The sequence below is a fragment of the Colias eurytheme genome, chromosome 7 (assembly GCF_061535395.1).
Source record: "Colias eurytheme isolate Ceu_HAF_F1 chromosome 7, ilColEury1 Martin Lab GWU primary, whole genome shotgun sequence".
Lineage (NCBI taxonomy): Eukaryota > Metazoa > Arthropoda > Insecta > Lepidoptera > Pieridae > Colias > Colias eurytheme.
In genome coordinates, this window is record NC_142986.1 from 8955189 (window position 1) to 8967774 (window position 12586).

Consider the following 12586-nt stretch of genomic DNA (forward strand, 5'->3'; position numbering starts at 1 on the left):
GGCGCTGAATTACTACTAGAAATTGGAATATTGTAAACCTGCACTCCGTTAAAAACTATTATATGAAATAGTTTTAAATGGTTCAGTATTATTGCCTTAAAAAACGAAAAGAAAAAAACTGATATAGGTTTGACATTGACATAGTTTGACATTTTAAGTTGTAAAATGTAAATCACGTTTGTTGTTTCGGATGTGCGTAGAGTTTACATAAAAATACCTGCTTTGAAACTGTGGAAAATTGGGATAAAATTAGTAAACTACTCTTGAAATAAATTTAATGTGAATTAAACATTCCAGAATTAAAGAAAATATTCATAAGTGGTATTGGTAACCAAAATGCCTGAGATTAAAGTTACTCCCCTGGGAGCTGGTCAGGATGTTGGGAGGAGTTGTATTTTACTGTCAATGGGAGGAAAGAACATTATGCTTGATTGTGGTATGCATATGGGATATAATGATGAACGCAGATTTCCTGATTTTTCGTACATCGTACCAGAAGGCCCTATAACAAGCCAGATAGACTGCGTCATAATATCACACTTCCACCTCGACCACTGCGGGGCTCTGCCATACATGTCTGAAATGGTCGGCTACACAGGACCTATCTATATGACACACCCAACGAAAGCCATAGCCCCAATTCTCCTTGAAGATATGAGGAAAGTAGCAGTGGAGAGGAAAGGTGAGTCTAATTTCTTCACATCCCAAATGATTAAAGATTGCATAAAGAAAGTTACAGCTGTGACCCTACATCAGTCTGTGATGGTTGATAGTGAATTGGAAATTAAGGCGTATTATGCTGGACATGTGCTCGGTGCTGCCATGTTTTGGATAAGGGTAGGTTCACAATCTGTTGTGTACACTGGAGATTATAACATGACTCCCGATCGTCATTTAGGTGCAGCATGGATAGATAAATGTCGCCCTGATTTACTCATATCAGAATCAACATATGCTACTACCATAAGAGATTCAAAACGCTGCCGTGAAAGAGATTTTCTCAAAAAAGTACATGAATGTGTTGAAAAGGGTGGCAAAGTATTAATTCCTGTATTTGCTTTGGGTAGAGCCCAAGAATTATGTATATTGTTAGAAACATACTGGGAACGGATGAATTTAAAATATCCAGTATACTTTGCACTCGGTTTGACTGAGAAAGCTAATAATTACTACAAAATGTTTATAACATGGACTAATCAGAAGATTCGTAAAACGTTTGTTCAGAGAAACATGTTTGATTTCAAACATATCAAACCTTTTGACAAATCCTACATAGACAATCCTGGAGCAATGGTTGTATTTGCTACACCAGGGATGTTGCATGCTGGCTTATCTCTCAATATTTTCAAGAAATGGGCACCCTATGAGCAAAATATGTTGATAATGCCTGGCTTTTGCGTACAAGGCACTGTAGGTCATAAAATCGTTAATGGAGCAAAGAAAATCGAATTTGAGAATCGTCAAGTTGTTGAAGTGAAAATGGCAGTAGAATACATGTCTTTCTCTGCGCACGCTGATGCCAAAGGTATAATGCAATTGATACAATACTGTGAGCCTAAAAATGTGTTACTGGTTCACGGAGAAGCTCAGAAGATGGAGTTCTTGAAAGATAAGATTGAAAAGGAGTTTAATGTCAACTGTTACATGCCAGCTAATGGTGAAACAGCTATCATAAACACTCCAGTCAAAATTCCAATTGATGTTTCTCTAAGGTTACTAAAAGCGGAGGCTGTGAGGTACAATGCGCAACCGCCGGACCCGAAGCGCCGGCGCGTGGTTCACGGAATCTTATGTGTCAAAGACAATAGACTATCGTTTTTAGATATCGATGAGGTGTGTGAGGAAATCGGTATCACGAGGCACGTTATTCGTTTCACAAGTACAGTACGATTTGACGACCCTGGTCCAGCCGTAAAAACTGCGGAAAAGTTGAAGGCATTACTAGCAGAGAAATTACAAGGCTGGTCCATAACCATATCGGATGGCAACATATCAGTGGAATCAGTTCTCATTAAAGTTGAAGGTGATGATGATAACACAAAAAATATTTACGTGTCATGGACAAATCAAGACGAAGATTTAGGTAGTTACATTTTGGGATTGCTGCAAACTATGGTGCAGTGATTTTAGTCAATAAGAATACTGTTATTTTTTTAAGGTTTATTTTTGGATAGAAATAAATAATGTTGAATAACAATGTTGGTTTATTTTAGACACACCATGTTTCATCAATATTACATTTTCCTTGATACCATATGTATTGAAGTTTGTTCATTTCATTTAAGTCTTTTATCTTCGCTTCGATGTTTTTGTCGTTTTGATGCTAAAAGGAAAATATAAGAAACAATAAATAATAATCATTGTAGATCCTTATGCATATGAATTTTAAAATATAAAAAAGAGCGTGTGTGCCGAGCACAAATGTCAGAAGTGAAACTTCTTTGGCAAGATTCAAAGATACCAAAATCATCGCCGTACATCATGACGTGACGGTATTGCCATGACGCGACCTTGAAATTTTAATCTCAATGCGCATACAGAAGTTTCGCTTCAAAAATAACTAAGTAGTCAGAAAGTCAAAGAAAGTTACGATACGATTTCATTTTATCGGGCTAGCGGCTTCTGCCTTCTGGAGATAAATAGTGATTAGCTCCTCTATGTGAATATTACGACTGTATGATGAATAAGAAATAAATATGATGAAATTTGTCTTCTATCATGTAGTCAAGGTCATCTTGAGGTCAAGTCAATAACTGAATTATTCAGTATAAATATTTTTTGATTTATTAATCTTAGAAAAAAATCATTGAACTTGTAACTATTTCAACACACCATCTTTTAAAAACAGGTAAATTTGCTTTCTACATAACATTTTTAGTTACACGAATAGTTAATTAATAAAATATCGTAAAATAATTTACCATTGCGGGTGGAAATAGTCTTCTAAAATCACCCTTATGTATGTGTTCTTTATGAGCTGTTAACAACGCATTTTTCAATTTGTTGTTTAAGCATGGTTTACACAGTGCACATACAGATGTCGCATCACAATTATCTTTGCAAATTGTACTACATTCCTTGCTGTACACTGCGATGTTTTTCTGAGCTGATATCATATTCTGCACAGCGGTTTGGTCACTGAAAAAAACGCATATAATAAGATGTTATATATAATAGAAGAAATATAAATAAACTAGCGTTCCGCCCGCGGCTTTACCCGCGTTGTCAAAGAAAAACCCGCATAGTTTCGTTCCCGTGGGATTTCAGGGATAAAACCTATCCTATGTCCCGGGGTAAAAAGTAGCCTATGTTCTTTCTCGGGTATCAAAATATCTCTATACCAAATTTCATGCAAATTGGTTCAGTAGTTAAGGCGTGATTGAGTAACAGACAGACAGACAGAGTTACTTTCGCATTTATATGTAATATTAATAATAGTATAATAGTATATGGATTGTAACTAGATACTAGATAGGTATGTTACAAGAAAAGCATAAAAGCTCCTTAATAGAAAAAAAATATATTTTTGTTTTTCTATTTAGAAGATTTGGCAGTGTTAGTCACACTGTTTAAAACTCAATAACGCCTAAGAACAGTTTTCGTGGTATTATTTACGAAGTAACTATCTAGTATAATGTAAGGCCCTAGTGATTTGTCTATGCTGTAATTTGAAGCTTCAAAAACTAGCCAGTTTAAACTTATAAAGCTAAAAGCCCAATCTCAAATCGTCTTCATTACATTTTGTTTAAGTACCTATAGAAAATAGAAAAGCTAGATTACCCATCGAGAGATTACCATATTTTGTTTGTTTTACGACCTCGAACGGTTGTGTTATCTTTTTACGCATTTCTACTGAGAAGAAAGTGCAAACCTTCGTATGTTTTTAGATAGTACCTTATTGGAAGTTTTGTTTAAAAATGTTGTAAAGCTTTTTTTATTAGGGTGGATAGGATTTTAGATATTTTATCCATATCAACATTTTGCAACAGATAAGAAGCGCGGGCGCGCGGCGAGACTAATAGCTAATACAAGTAACTAATCACATAGTAACCCATGCCTAACCCACGGAAATCAATTTCTAGAAATTTGATCTTAGGCGAAGATTATTCTAAAAAGTTTTGCAATCAGTTTTGTTTCCTCTGTGTAAATTGAACAAAATAATGTTAACAGTAAGATTTTCTACACAGAGCAAATTAATGTTATCTTATATCTATGTACTTAGATACAAATTTTCGATTGGTAGGTGTACACTATACTACAAATTATTTCGTATTTTAATATAGGTACATAGATTAGTCTTATGTATGTTTCATTGCAATACGTGTAACGGAATGCAAGTGAGAGTGTTTACAAATTAAAATGGATGCTAGATGTGTCCATTATTTCTTGTTTATTTAATTAAATAAAATTAAAAAAATGACCATAGACAATACCTCAAATTGCCCATATGATTGGCCACTCCCGTCAAAGAGAACAGATTATACAAAACTTGTTCGTAAAGCAACTGATTTGGCGGGTAATGCGCTGAACTTAAATTCGGTGACATGTTCGCTTCGATTAAATAAACTTTCAAATCTTCATCCACAATAAGATCAAAACGCATCATTTCAAAGAAATTATCGCCTGATCTGTATTTTTTCAGCTGGAAAAATATGATATAATTATATGTACTTAAGTATTTACTTAATATTTAAATAAATAATTCATAGAAACAAGTGCTTAAATTTATTTAGAAACTGTTATGATATTTTAGACTCTATATAAGTAATATTATAGAAGTTTAATTTTAATATGAATATCCTGTAGGTGGATAATCCCCAAATCTAATTTAGACACTTGAATAAGTATATTTGAAGAAAATTATATTTAGCAGAAGGTGGATAATAATTATAGAATTTAGACAATTTGAATATAACTTACCGCCTCAATAATATGATGTTCATTGTTGATAAAAACTTCTCTAATAGCTTTTTGTATTTCGTCCCACATGTGTGTCGTATTCTTGCCCTAAAATATACATGAATGGATTTATATTGTTTAAATCTTTATACTTATATCATTTAAGGGTAATGTCAACAGAAGCTTAAGGGTATAATATCATACGGTTTTTCGAAAAAAAATAATCCTTAATATCATTAAAGTAATATTTTAGTTATTTCTTCTAAGCCATTATCAAATACGCTGGCCAAGTGCGGGTTGTTGTATTGTAAAGTTTACTCGTTGAATATCTATTAATTAAAAATAATAAACTCATACCTTCGATTGAGCATAATGATCAAACGCATCCTTCATACTAAATCCCAAAGCTGTATACGGGTGTGCCAAAGACGGTACCTCCCAGGTCGGTAGGTAATCATCACCGATCACGTACTTATCCAATTTCTTGGGATCTAGGGGATAGTATTTCGCTGGACAGTATCTAAAAAAAACGGTTTAAAGATGAAAGAAAGGAAGAAAGTTTGAATCCTGTCAAAGTGACATTTCACGCATACCTATGAGGCCTTTTCTAAGTATATGTTTTTATTTGCGTTTCTATATTATTATGTGTGTGCGTTAAAGTCATGAAATCATAAATATTCAACAAATTGCTATTTTAATATTACGACGAATCAGGAGGCTTTGAGGACTTTGAAACCTTATACAAAAAATAGTTAACATTCAATAAAAGAACATTCTTATATTTTTAAAATCTTGTGTTTATTTTTGTATCCATATCCCGGTTTAGCCTACATAAAAGTATCCATGAAAGAACCTACGCGAAAAATTTCCGAATCTCAATGTTTAGATAACGTAAATGTGGACATATAATCTTCGGGTCATTCACAAATGAAATAATATCTATTGAAGATGAAAATAGCTGCTTTTATTATGATACTTTCCTTATTGGTCATAAAAGTTATAGAGCGTTTACAAATTGGAAGGACATAATACAAATATAGCTAGGTTATTTGGAAATGAGAATAGTTTGTATCCAACATAGATAATGGTTGGATATTTTCCAAATCCAAGCCGAAGTATAATTTGTTAATTTTTTGTATTTTTTGATGAAGATTTATGTCATATTTAATTATTTATGAAGTTTTTTGAACAGGTATTGTTTTTATAAGCTTTAGGTACGTATATAATATGTATTAGGTATGTTATTTTAACGCATTTGAGACTTGACTTTGTTTTATTTTAATTGTAAAAAAAAACGCAAAAACGTCTATAAATAACGTTAGGTACACCTTACATATATGGAATACTTTTACAGGTGACAGTGATTTCGTATCGGGTAATCTTGAACATATAGGTAGGCATTAACGCCTACCAAAATATTTCTAAATCGAATAGGGTTTATTAAACTATGGTATACACATACCTAAAAATAACATCTCCTTTGTACCAGTAGACTCTCAGAGGATTAACAGATGTTAACGCGACGTACACGCCAATATCGAACTTATGTCCGTCCACCAAAAATGGTTTTTGCACGAACTCCTGCACAAAACTTTCGCCACTTGACAAATCTATTTCGCTCACGTTTTTTAGGTACACACCTCGGTGCTGATTGTGCTTTTCCAAAAACAATGCATTTCTATTCTCTCTGGCATATTTTAAAAATTGTTCCTTGTTTTTGGGCAGTTTGAACGCCCTCGGGATGTATGTGGAATTCGATGTAGCCAGGTCCACTTTCATCGTTATGAAACCTGTTCCGGGAAAGTGGTTTACTTTTTGGTATGGTTTTAATTTGCTTATAATCGAGTTCAGCACTCTGAAAGGGTAGTCGTGCGACCACAGGAGCACCCACGGTGTGTCATTGGATGATTTCTTGTAGCCAAATCTTTCTAGAACCAAATGCACGTGCTTGAGCAAACCATTTTTATTTTCCGCGTCGTAGTATGCTGAATATACCCAGTAGTTCTTACTGAATACCTCATCTTTGGTAACATTTCTATTTTGTACGTTTATTATCTCTAAAGCTATTCCCAGGGTAACACCGATTATACACACGAAGAAAATCAGATGAACATTCGTGTCATTAGCAATACTTTGCTTGGTTGCTTTCACTATATTATTATTGATATTTCTTTCGATTTGGTCCTTGTCTGTTGCTTTGGTAACCTAAAAAAAACAATATTTGTTAATTCCCTATTTAAAATGGTCATAATTATTAAAATATGAAGATTGCCATTGGTCAAAAGTAATATTAATATTATAATTTATCTATCATCAAAATTCAAAACCATAAAAGTTAAGATATCAAAACTTATTTATGAGGTTATGAACATTCGAAATATTTGATTACTTTTCATTCGTTCTAGTCCCATAGCTGTAATCTGCGTGCAGCGAATTAATTTAAGCACAGTCACTAATGAAATAATAAATATGACCATTAAATTTTCTTTAAATAAGTAGATTGAAATAAATACATATATAAACATGGTGTTTCTAAGTTCTATAAGAAATTGAGTTGAGTGAAACCTACAGGCATAGGTAATCCTGTAGCTTCCTATATATGGATATCTATATAGGAAGCTACAGGCACGGTATTACAATATTTCCTAATATTGTAATACTGTGCTACAGACTTTATATAGGTACATAATATTATTATATGCCTATAGATAACATACATTATACATATATTCTCTACAGCCTACAGGTACATAATTATGTATGGGAAACTATAGCTTAATTGTTTATTTTTCCGTTTTACATAACTAAGATTTGATACTTTATATCATTTGGACTTTATCTACAAGTTTGCCTTGAAATCGTTGCACTCTGCAATTTGCATAGCGTAGGTACCTAGTAATGTTAGTAAATATTATGTTTGTCGAGGGCACTTATTCCTTTTCCTATGTTATTATTTTATGAGTTATGATTTCCTAAGTAAACGTTATAATTTAAAATGTAGGCACAACTCCGCATAATATAAAAAAAATAAAAAACGCATGTATGTAGTTACATAAAAAATTTTACTTGCCGATTCATTGCTTGACTTGTTTAATACGATTAATCAAAACCTACTTGACTCATTTAAAAAAATACCATTGATGGAAAGCTTACATTACTATCTATTACCCTACTATAAGCCTCTACCTATATTTTTTTTTATCATAAATAAAATATGAAGTACAAATGTTTAAACCACTAAATTATTTTATTTACTTAATAAAAATATCATTTAAAATACTCACGTCTCCTTTTTTATTCTTCATAGTGTACAATTCCTAAACGCATAATAAATTAAACACAATCCTTATTCAACAAATGAAGCACAGCCATCAACAATCGATAATAAAAAAAAATTGCACATGAATTGGCGCGAAAACATGCGTATGAGCACAGACACAAACGCGCTAAGAATGAAAGCATTTTACAGACAGAGAAGTTCTTGTTTAATGGGTGTGAGAGAGACAGCATACACTTTCTAAAACCGTAGTGTGAATACAACTTTTTAAGGTCACATCTTTGATTACCATATAAGTCATACATGATTAAAAAAATAGGAAAAACTTGAGAATTCAGTGCAAATATCATAACCATAGAGATCATAACAATAAAATACTTTTTGTCTACTTTTGTTCTATGAAGTTTAAACGTAAATGTAACTTATCCACTAATTAGTTAACAAAAACGATAAAGTGCAAATCGTAATTTAATTATTTAATATCCTTTTATCAAGATAACCAGGAATTGAACAACAACATTTATAAGAGTTATTTTTATTTAACTTTTTTAATAAACTGTATTGATTTTTTTAATAAATACAGGAAGCATATTTTAATTACTGTTATTATTTTAACCTTCTCTTTAAAAATACCGACTACAATCCAGAACCTCCGTCATTTTACACTGTCAGTTAAAAAAAGTTGATTCCTTAAAGAGATAAGTAGGTTTACAAAATAAATTGTAAGGAAGCATTTAATTCTATATCGTGATATATACAAAATATTAAAAATTAATTAAAAATTTCCAAGTAAGATATCATGCTTATAGTTCGACGTACTACTAGCTATAGGTATGTGGTTTGAGGTTTCCCAAAGACCGGTAATCTAACCAAAATCTATATATTATGTTTAATATAGATATTAGATAAGCAGAATTCTCTGCATATCCATTTGCCATTTGATAATAAAAATTAGGTACAAACCTACAGGTACCTAAATAAATAGTGAAAAAAGTAAACTATTCAAAAGATTTTAAATAAAATATTCTTAAACTAGCTTTCCGCCTGCGGCTTCGCCCGCGTTTTCAAAAAAAACCCGCATAGTTCCCGTTCCCGTGGGATTTCCGGGATAAAACCTAGCCTATGTCACTCAGAAATGATGTAGCTTTCCAACAGTGAAAGAATTTTTCAAATCTGCCAAGTAGTTTCGGAGCCTATTCAATTCATACAAACAAACAAACAAACAAAAAATCAAACCTTTCCTCTTTATAATATTTGTATAGATGTATAGATGATTAAGCCAGCCTCTTAAAAAATAAAGATGAGTATCCTCACCACTTAGAAGGTACATGTTTAAATATTTAATGTAAATTCCATTTTCCGAACTTCAAATATTATGTTACGTCGTAAACGTTAAAGGCACATAATCTTAAATAAACTGTTGCGTAGGCAAATAGAAGACAAACAAATATATTTGTAACTAGCGGTCCGCCCCGGCTTCGCCCGTGGTACTTATTTACGTTTTCTCTACATAAGAACCATCCTCGTACTTCAAGGAATACAATAAAAAAAGAATTATCGAAATCGGTTCAGCCGTTCACATGTGATGCCGTACGACATGTCTATAAGCCGTGCATCTTCATAGAGCTACATTACATTACAACTTCAAATTTCATGAAAATAAATAATAGAGATATATACGTACATTGTACAATGATAATACTATGTTGATGACGATGATGATTTATTATAATAATTTAATTTTCATGCACCTATATTTTTAGAAATATTTACACACTTTCCGATCTATATTTTTCAGTGATATATGATTAGACAAATGTTTAAACGTATTGCTTGTTTTATAGAATGTATCTATTATTTCTGTTGCAATTTCTACCATGTATATTTTGTAATTCCTAAAGTACTGTCATGTATCCTGGTAAGTATAATTGAGTAATTTGAAACTGATAGGGGTGTTGTAATCCTAATCTCCTTACTCAAATTTCTAGATAGTCTAGACCTACGCACAATGCAGGGAATAATTAGATCATTTTATTATCATTCCTATATTTCCTTGTTGGAAAACTTTTTATTCATCATCATATCTAGATTTCTATATAGACTGTTCTCTATTTAAGATTAGCTGCAGAAGCTCGCGGGTTTGGAATACAGATAAAAGGAAGCCTATATGCAAATCTAGACTATTATATTGGAACCAGATTAAAACAAATCCAATCATTTGTTAAGCGTAACATCCTCATCAAAAACTCATTACTTAATACGACATTAGGATATAGAATGAGTAATAAACGCCCACAGTCCACAATATAAAGCCAAGAACAAGTATAATCAAGCAAATCAAACAAATTATGTGATTGTGCATTATCTCGTCTCAATGTTTTGTGTTTACAGCTGAAGTAGACCGGACGGCGGGCGCCGGGCAAGCGGCCTTGTGGTATGTAGCGGCTAATGTGGGATTTATTTATCTATATATTTTATTTTTATGGAAGGTTTACTTTGTATTATTTTTGGAAAGGAATAAGAAAAGTCTTTCACTGGCATATGACTCAAATACAGTCGGGGCAGCAGCTTGAGTCCTACATGACAGTAAAATTCTCCTAAGAAACTTTCTCTAGACTCTACTTCAATAATAGGGAGAGTCAACAGAGCCATCTGTCATTTCACACTTAATTTTTATTTCGACTTCACATCTTACTTACTACCTATAAAGATGGATATAATGAGTAAAAACGAAGTGATAGAACTAACAAAGGGCAAAGGCAAACTTTTTACGTAATCGTAAAATTCAATTTCAACATTAGAATATAATTTATCGTGTAAACTGTAGACTATAGTACATAATACAATGCACTGTTTTTGGTATCTACCAACTTATCTAAGTTTACTTAAAAAAATCTATATTTTTTTCTATAACAGGTAGGTCCATATGTACAACCATATATGTATATACAAGTATACAACCTATCAAAGTTGCAAATATTGTAAAAAAATACACCCTACACCGTTTATTCAAATGTTTTTTTTCCTATAATTTATTCATATTCCCTTACAAAACTAATAACTACATACAATGTGTTGAAATCGTGGACAGGACTCGAAGCAGGCGTCGCAGCGTCTACAGGGACATCGATCGCACGCACCCGAATCGCACTGGATTCTTGTGACCATATTACACTGCTTTTGTAGGACTCTTTATATGCGTTATTTTAGAAGATATTATAATATTTTTATAGAAATAGTTTTGTGATTCAGTGAAAACGGAAAAGACATAAGAAGTTATCAATATGATTTTTAATTTAAGAAGCGTATTTTACACTTGTTAGATCTTCATTTGTTGTGAAAATATGTAACAATTGTTGTTGATAACATGTTTGCTATTCTATAAAAAGCTTATATTTGCATATCACTATTCTTAAATCTTTATATTATATTTGCATATTCATTAAGGGTTTTAATTTTAAAATAATATTATTTGTTGAAAATCAAAAGGGAAGCTCTCGACAGAGACGCCTGGCGGAGCACTGTGGATGCCCTCTGCCCCAGCTAGGGGACACAGGAACATAAGTCAAGTAAGTAAGTCATTTGTTGAAAAAAAGAATTCCTTTTTGTTTGCGATATTTCATTTGGCCTTCATAGAATGAATAATTGTTCTGAAAAAGTGTTAATCATCAAAAATATCACCCGTCTAATTTAAAATTTAAGCACCACGGGACTTGTCCCCAATTTCCCGTTCACATACACACCACACTGAAAATCGTAGCACGACAAACCGGCGCCAATACTTCTGCAACAAATAGTTGAGAGTTCGAGAAAACATTTCCATTAGGTTCGCAACTTCCATCGAACATTCTAGATGGATTGCTTGCGTATAAAATGATAGTGTTTAATAAAGTTGTTGATATGAATTTTATGGTTTAATTTAAATATTGTGAGGGGTGGAAGAGCAATATTTAAGGCTTAGATGATTTATCGGTTCCTTATGACCAGTGATCTTTTCTTATGTTTATTTTTTAGAAGACAAACGTCAACGTTATAATAGTATGTGCAAAGAGCTTTAATAAAAGCTTAAAGCATGGTAAAATATGGTACTTTTTAATTTTTGTAAATGTTTTGGCTCAACGCAATTCGTCATAGTCTTAACTCTTAACTGATATTTTGTACTGATAATTGTAATACTTCCATGTTCATGAGATATTAACCCACTAACAATATTTCAACGCGCCTAAATAAGTTTTTACTTTTAAATATATTGCTTTTGTTATGTCTAGACTCTGGGAACTAACACAACAAAAATTCATCGAAGCAAACAATACCAGTATAGCCTATAAAAATAAAACCTACATCGTTTCTGAATAACAATTTTAGGCTCATTGAAATGAGACCTATTTCTAGGCAATACGCATAATTTAT

At 32.3% G+C, this 12586-nt stretch overlaps 2 protein-coding genes across 2 annotated transcripts; one reads left to right on the top strand and one right to left on the bottom strand.

The window, feature by feature from the left end:
* The first annotated feature begins 161 nt into the window (after window positions 1-161).
* IntS11 (integrator complex subunit 11) lies at window positions 162-2197 on the top strand. Its single transcript, XM_090103595.1, has one exon. The coding sequence runs from the start codon at window positions 337-339 to the stop codon at window positions 2122-2124; it is 1788 nt and encodes a 595-aa protein (XP_089959721.1). The 5' UTR covers window positions 162-336; the 3' UTR covers window positions 2125-2197.
* TTLL15 (tubulin tyrosine ligase-like 15) lies at window positions 2138-8339 on the bottom strand. Its single transcript, XM_090103596.1, has 7 exons — window positions 8184-8339; window positions 6362-7104; window positions 5257-5419; window positions 4921-5007; window positions 4434-4642; window positions 2922-3138; window positions 2138-2323 (listed from the first exon to the last, which is right to left on the bottom strand). Exons 1-7 carry the CDS (start codon window positions 8202-8204, stop codon window positions 2210-2212), a joined length of 1554 nt encoding a protein of 517 aa, XP_089959722.1. The 5' UTR covers window positions 8205-8339; the 3' UTR covers window positions 2138-2209.
* Between the last annotated feature and the right edge of the window lie 4247 nt (window positions 8340-12586).

Excerpts from the sequence above, each read along its gene's own strand:
- TTLL15 (XM_090103596.1), bottom strand. The coding sequence starts at position 8,204 with ATGAAGAATAAAAAAGGAGAC. Across the intron at positions 7,105-8,183 it reads TGAAGAATAAAAAAGGAGAC|GTTACCAAAGCAACAGACAA; the intron begins GTGAGTATTTTA and ends TGTTTTTTTTAG. Across the intron at positions 5,420-6,361 it reads AAAGGAGATGTTATTTTTAG|ATACTGTCCAGCGAAATACT; the intron begins GTATGTGTATAC and ends CGTTTTTTTTAG.
- IntS11 (XM_090103595.1), top strand. The coding sequence starts at position 337 with ATGCCTGAGATTAAAGTTACTCCCCTGGGAGCTGGTCAGGATGTTGGG.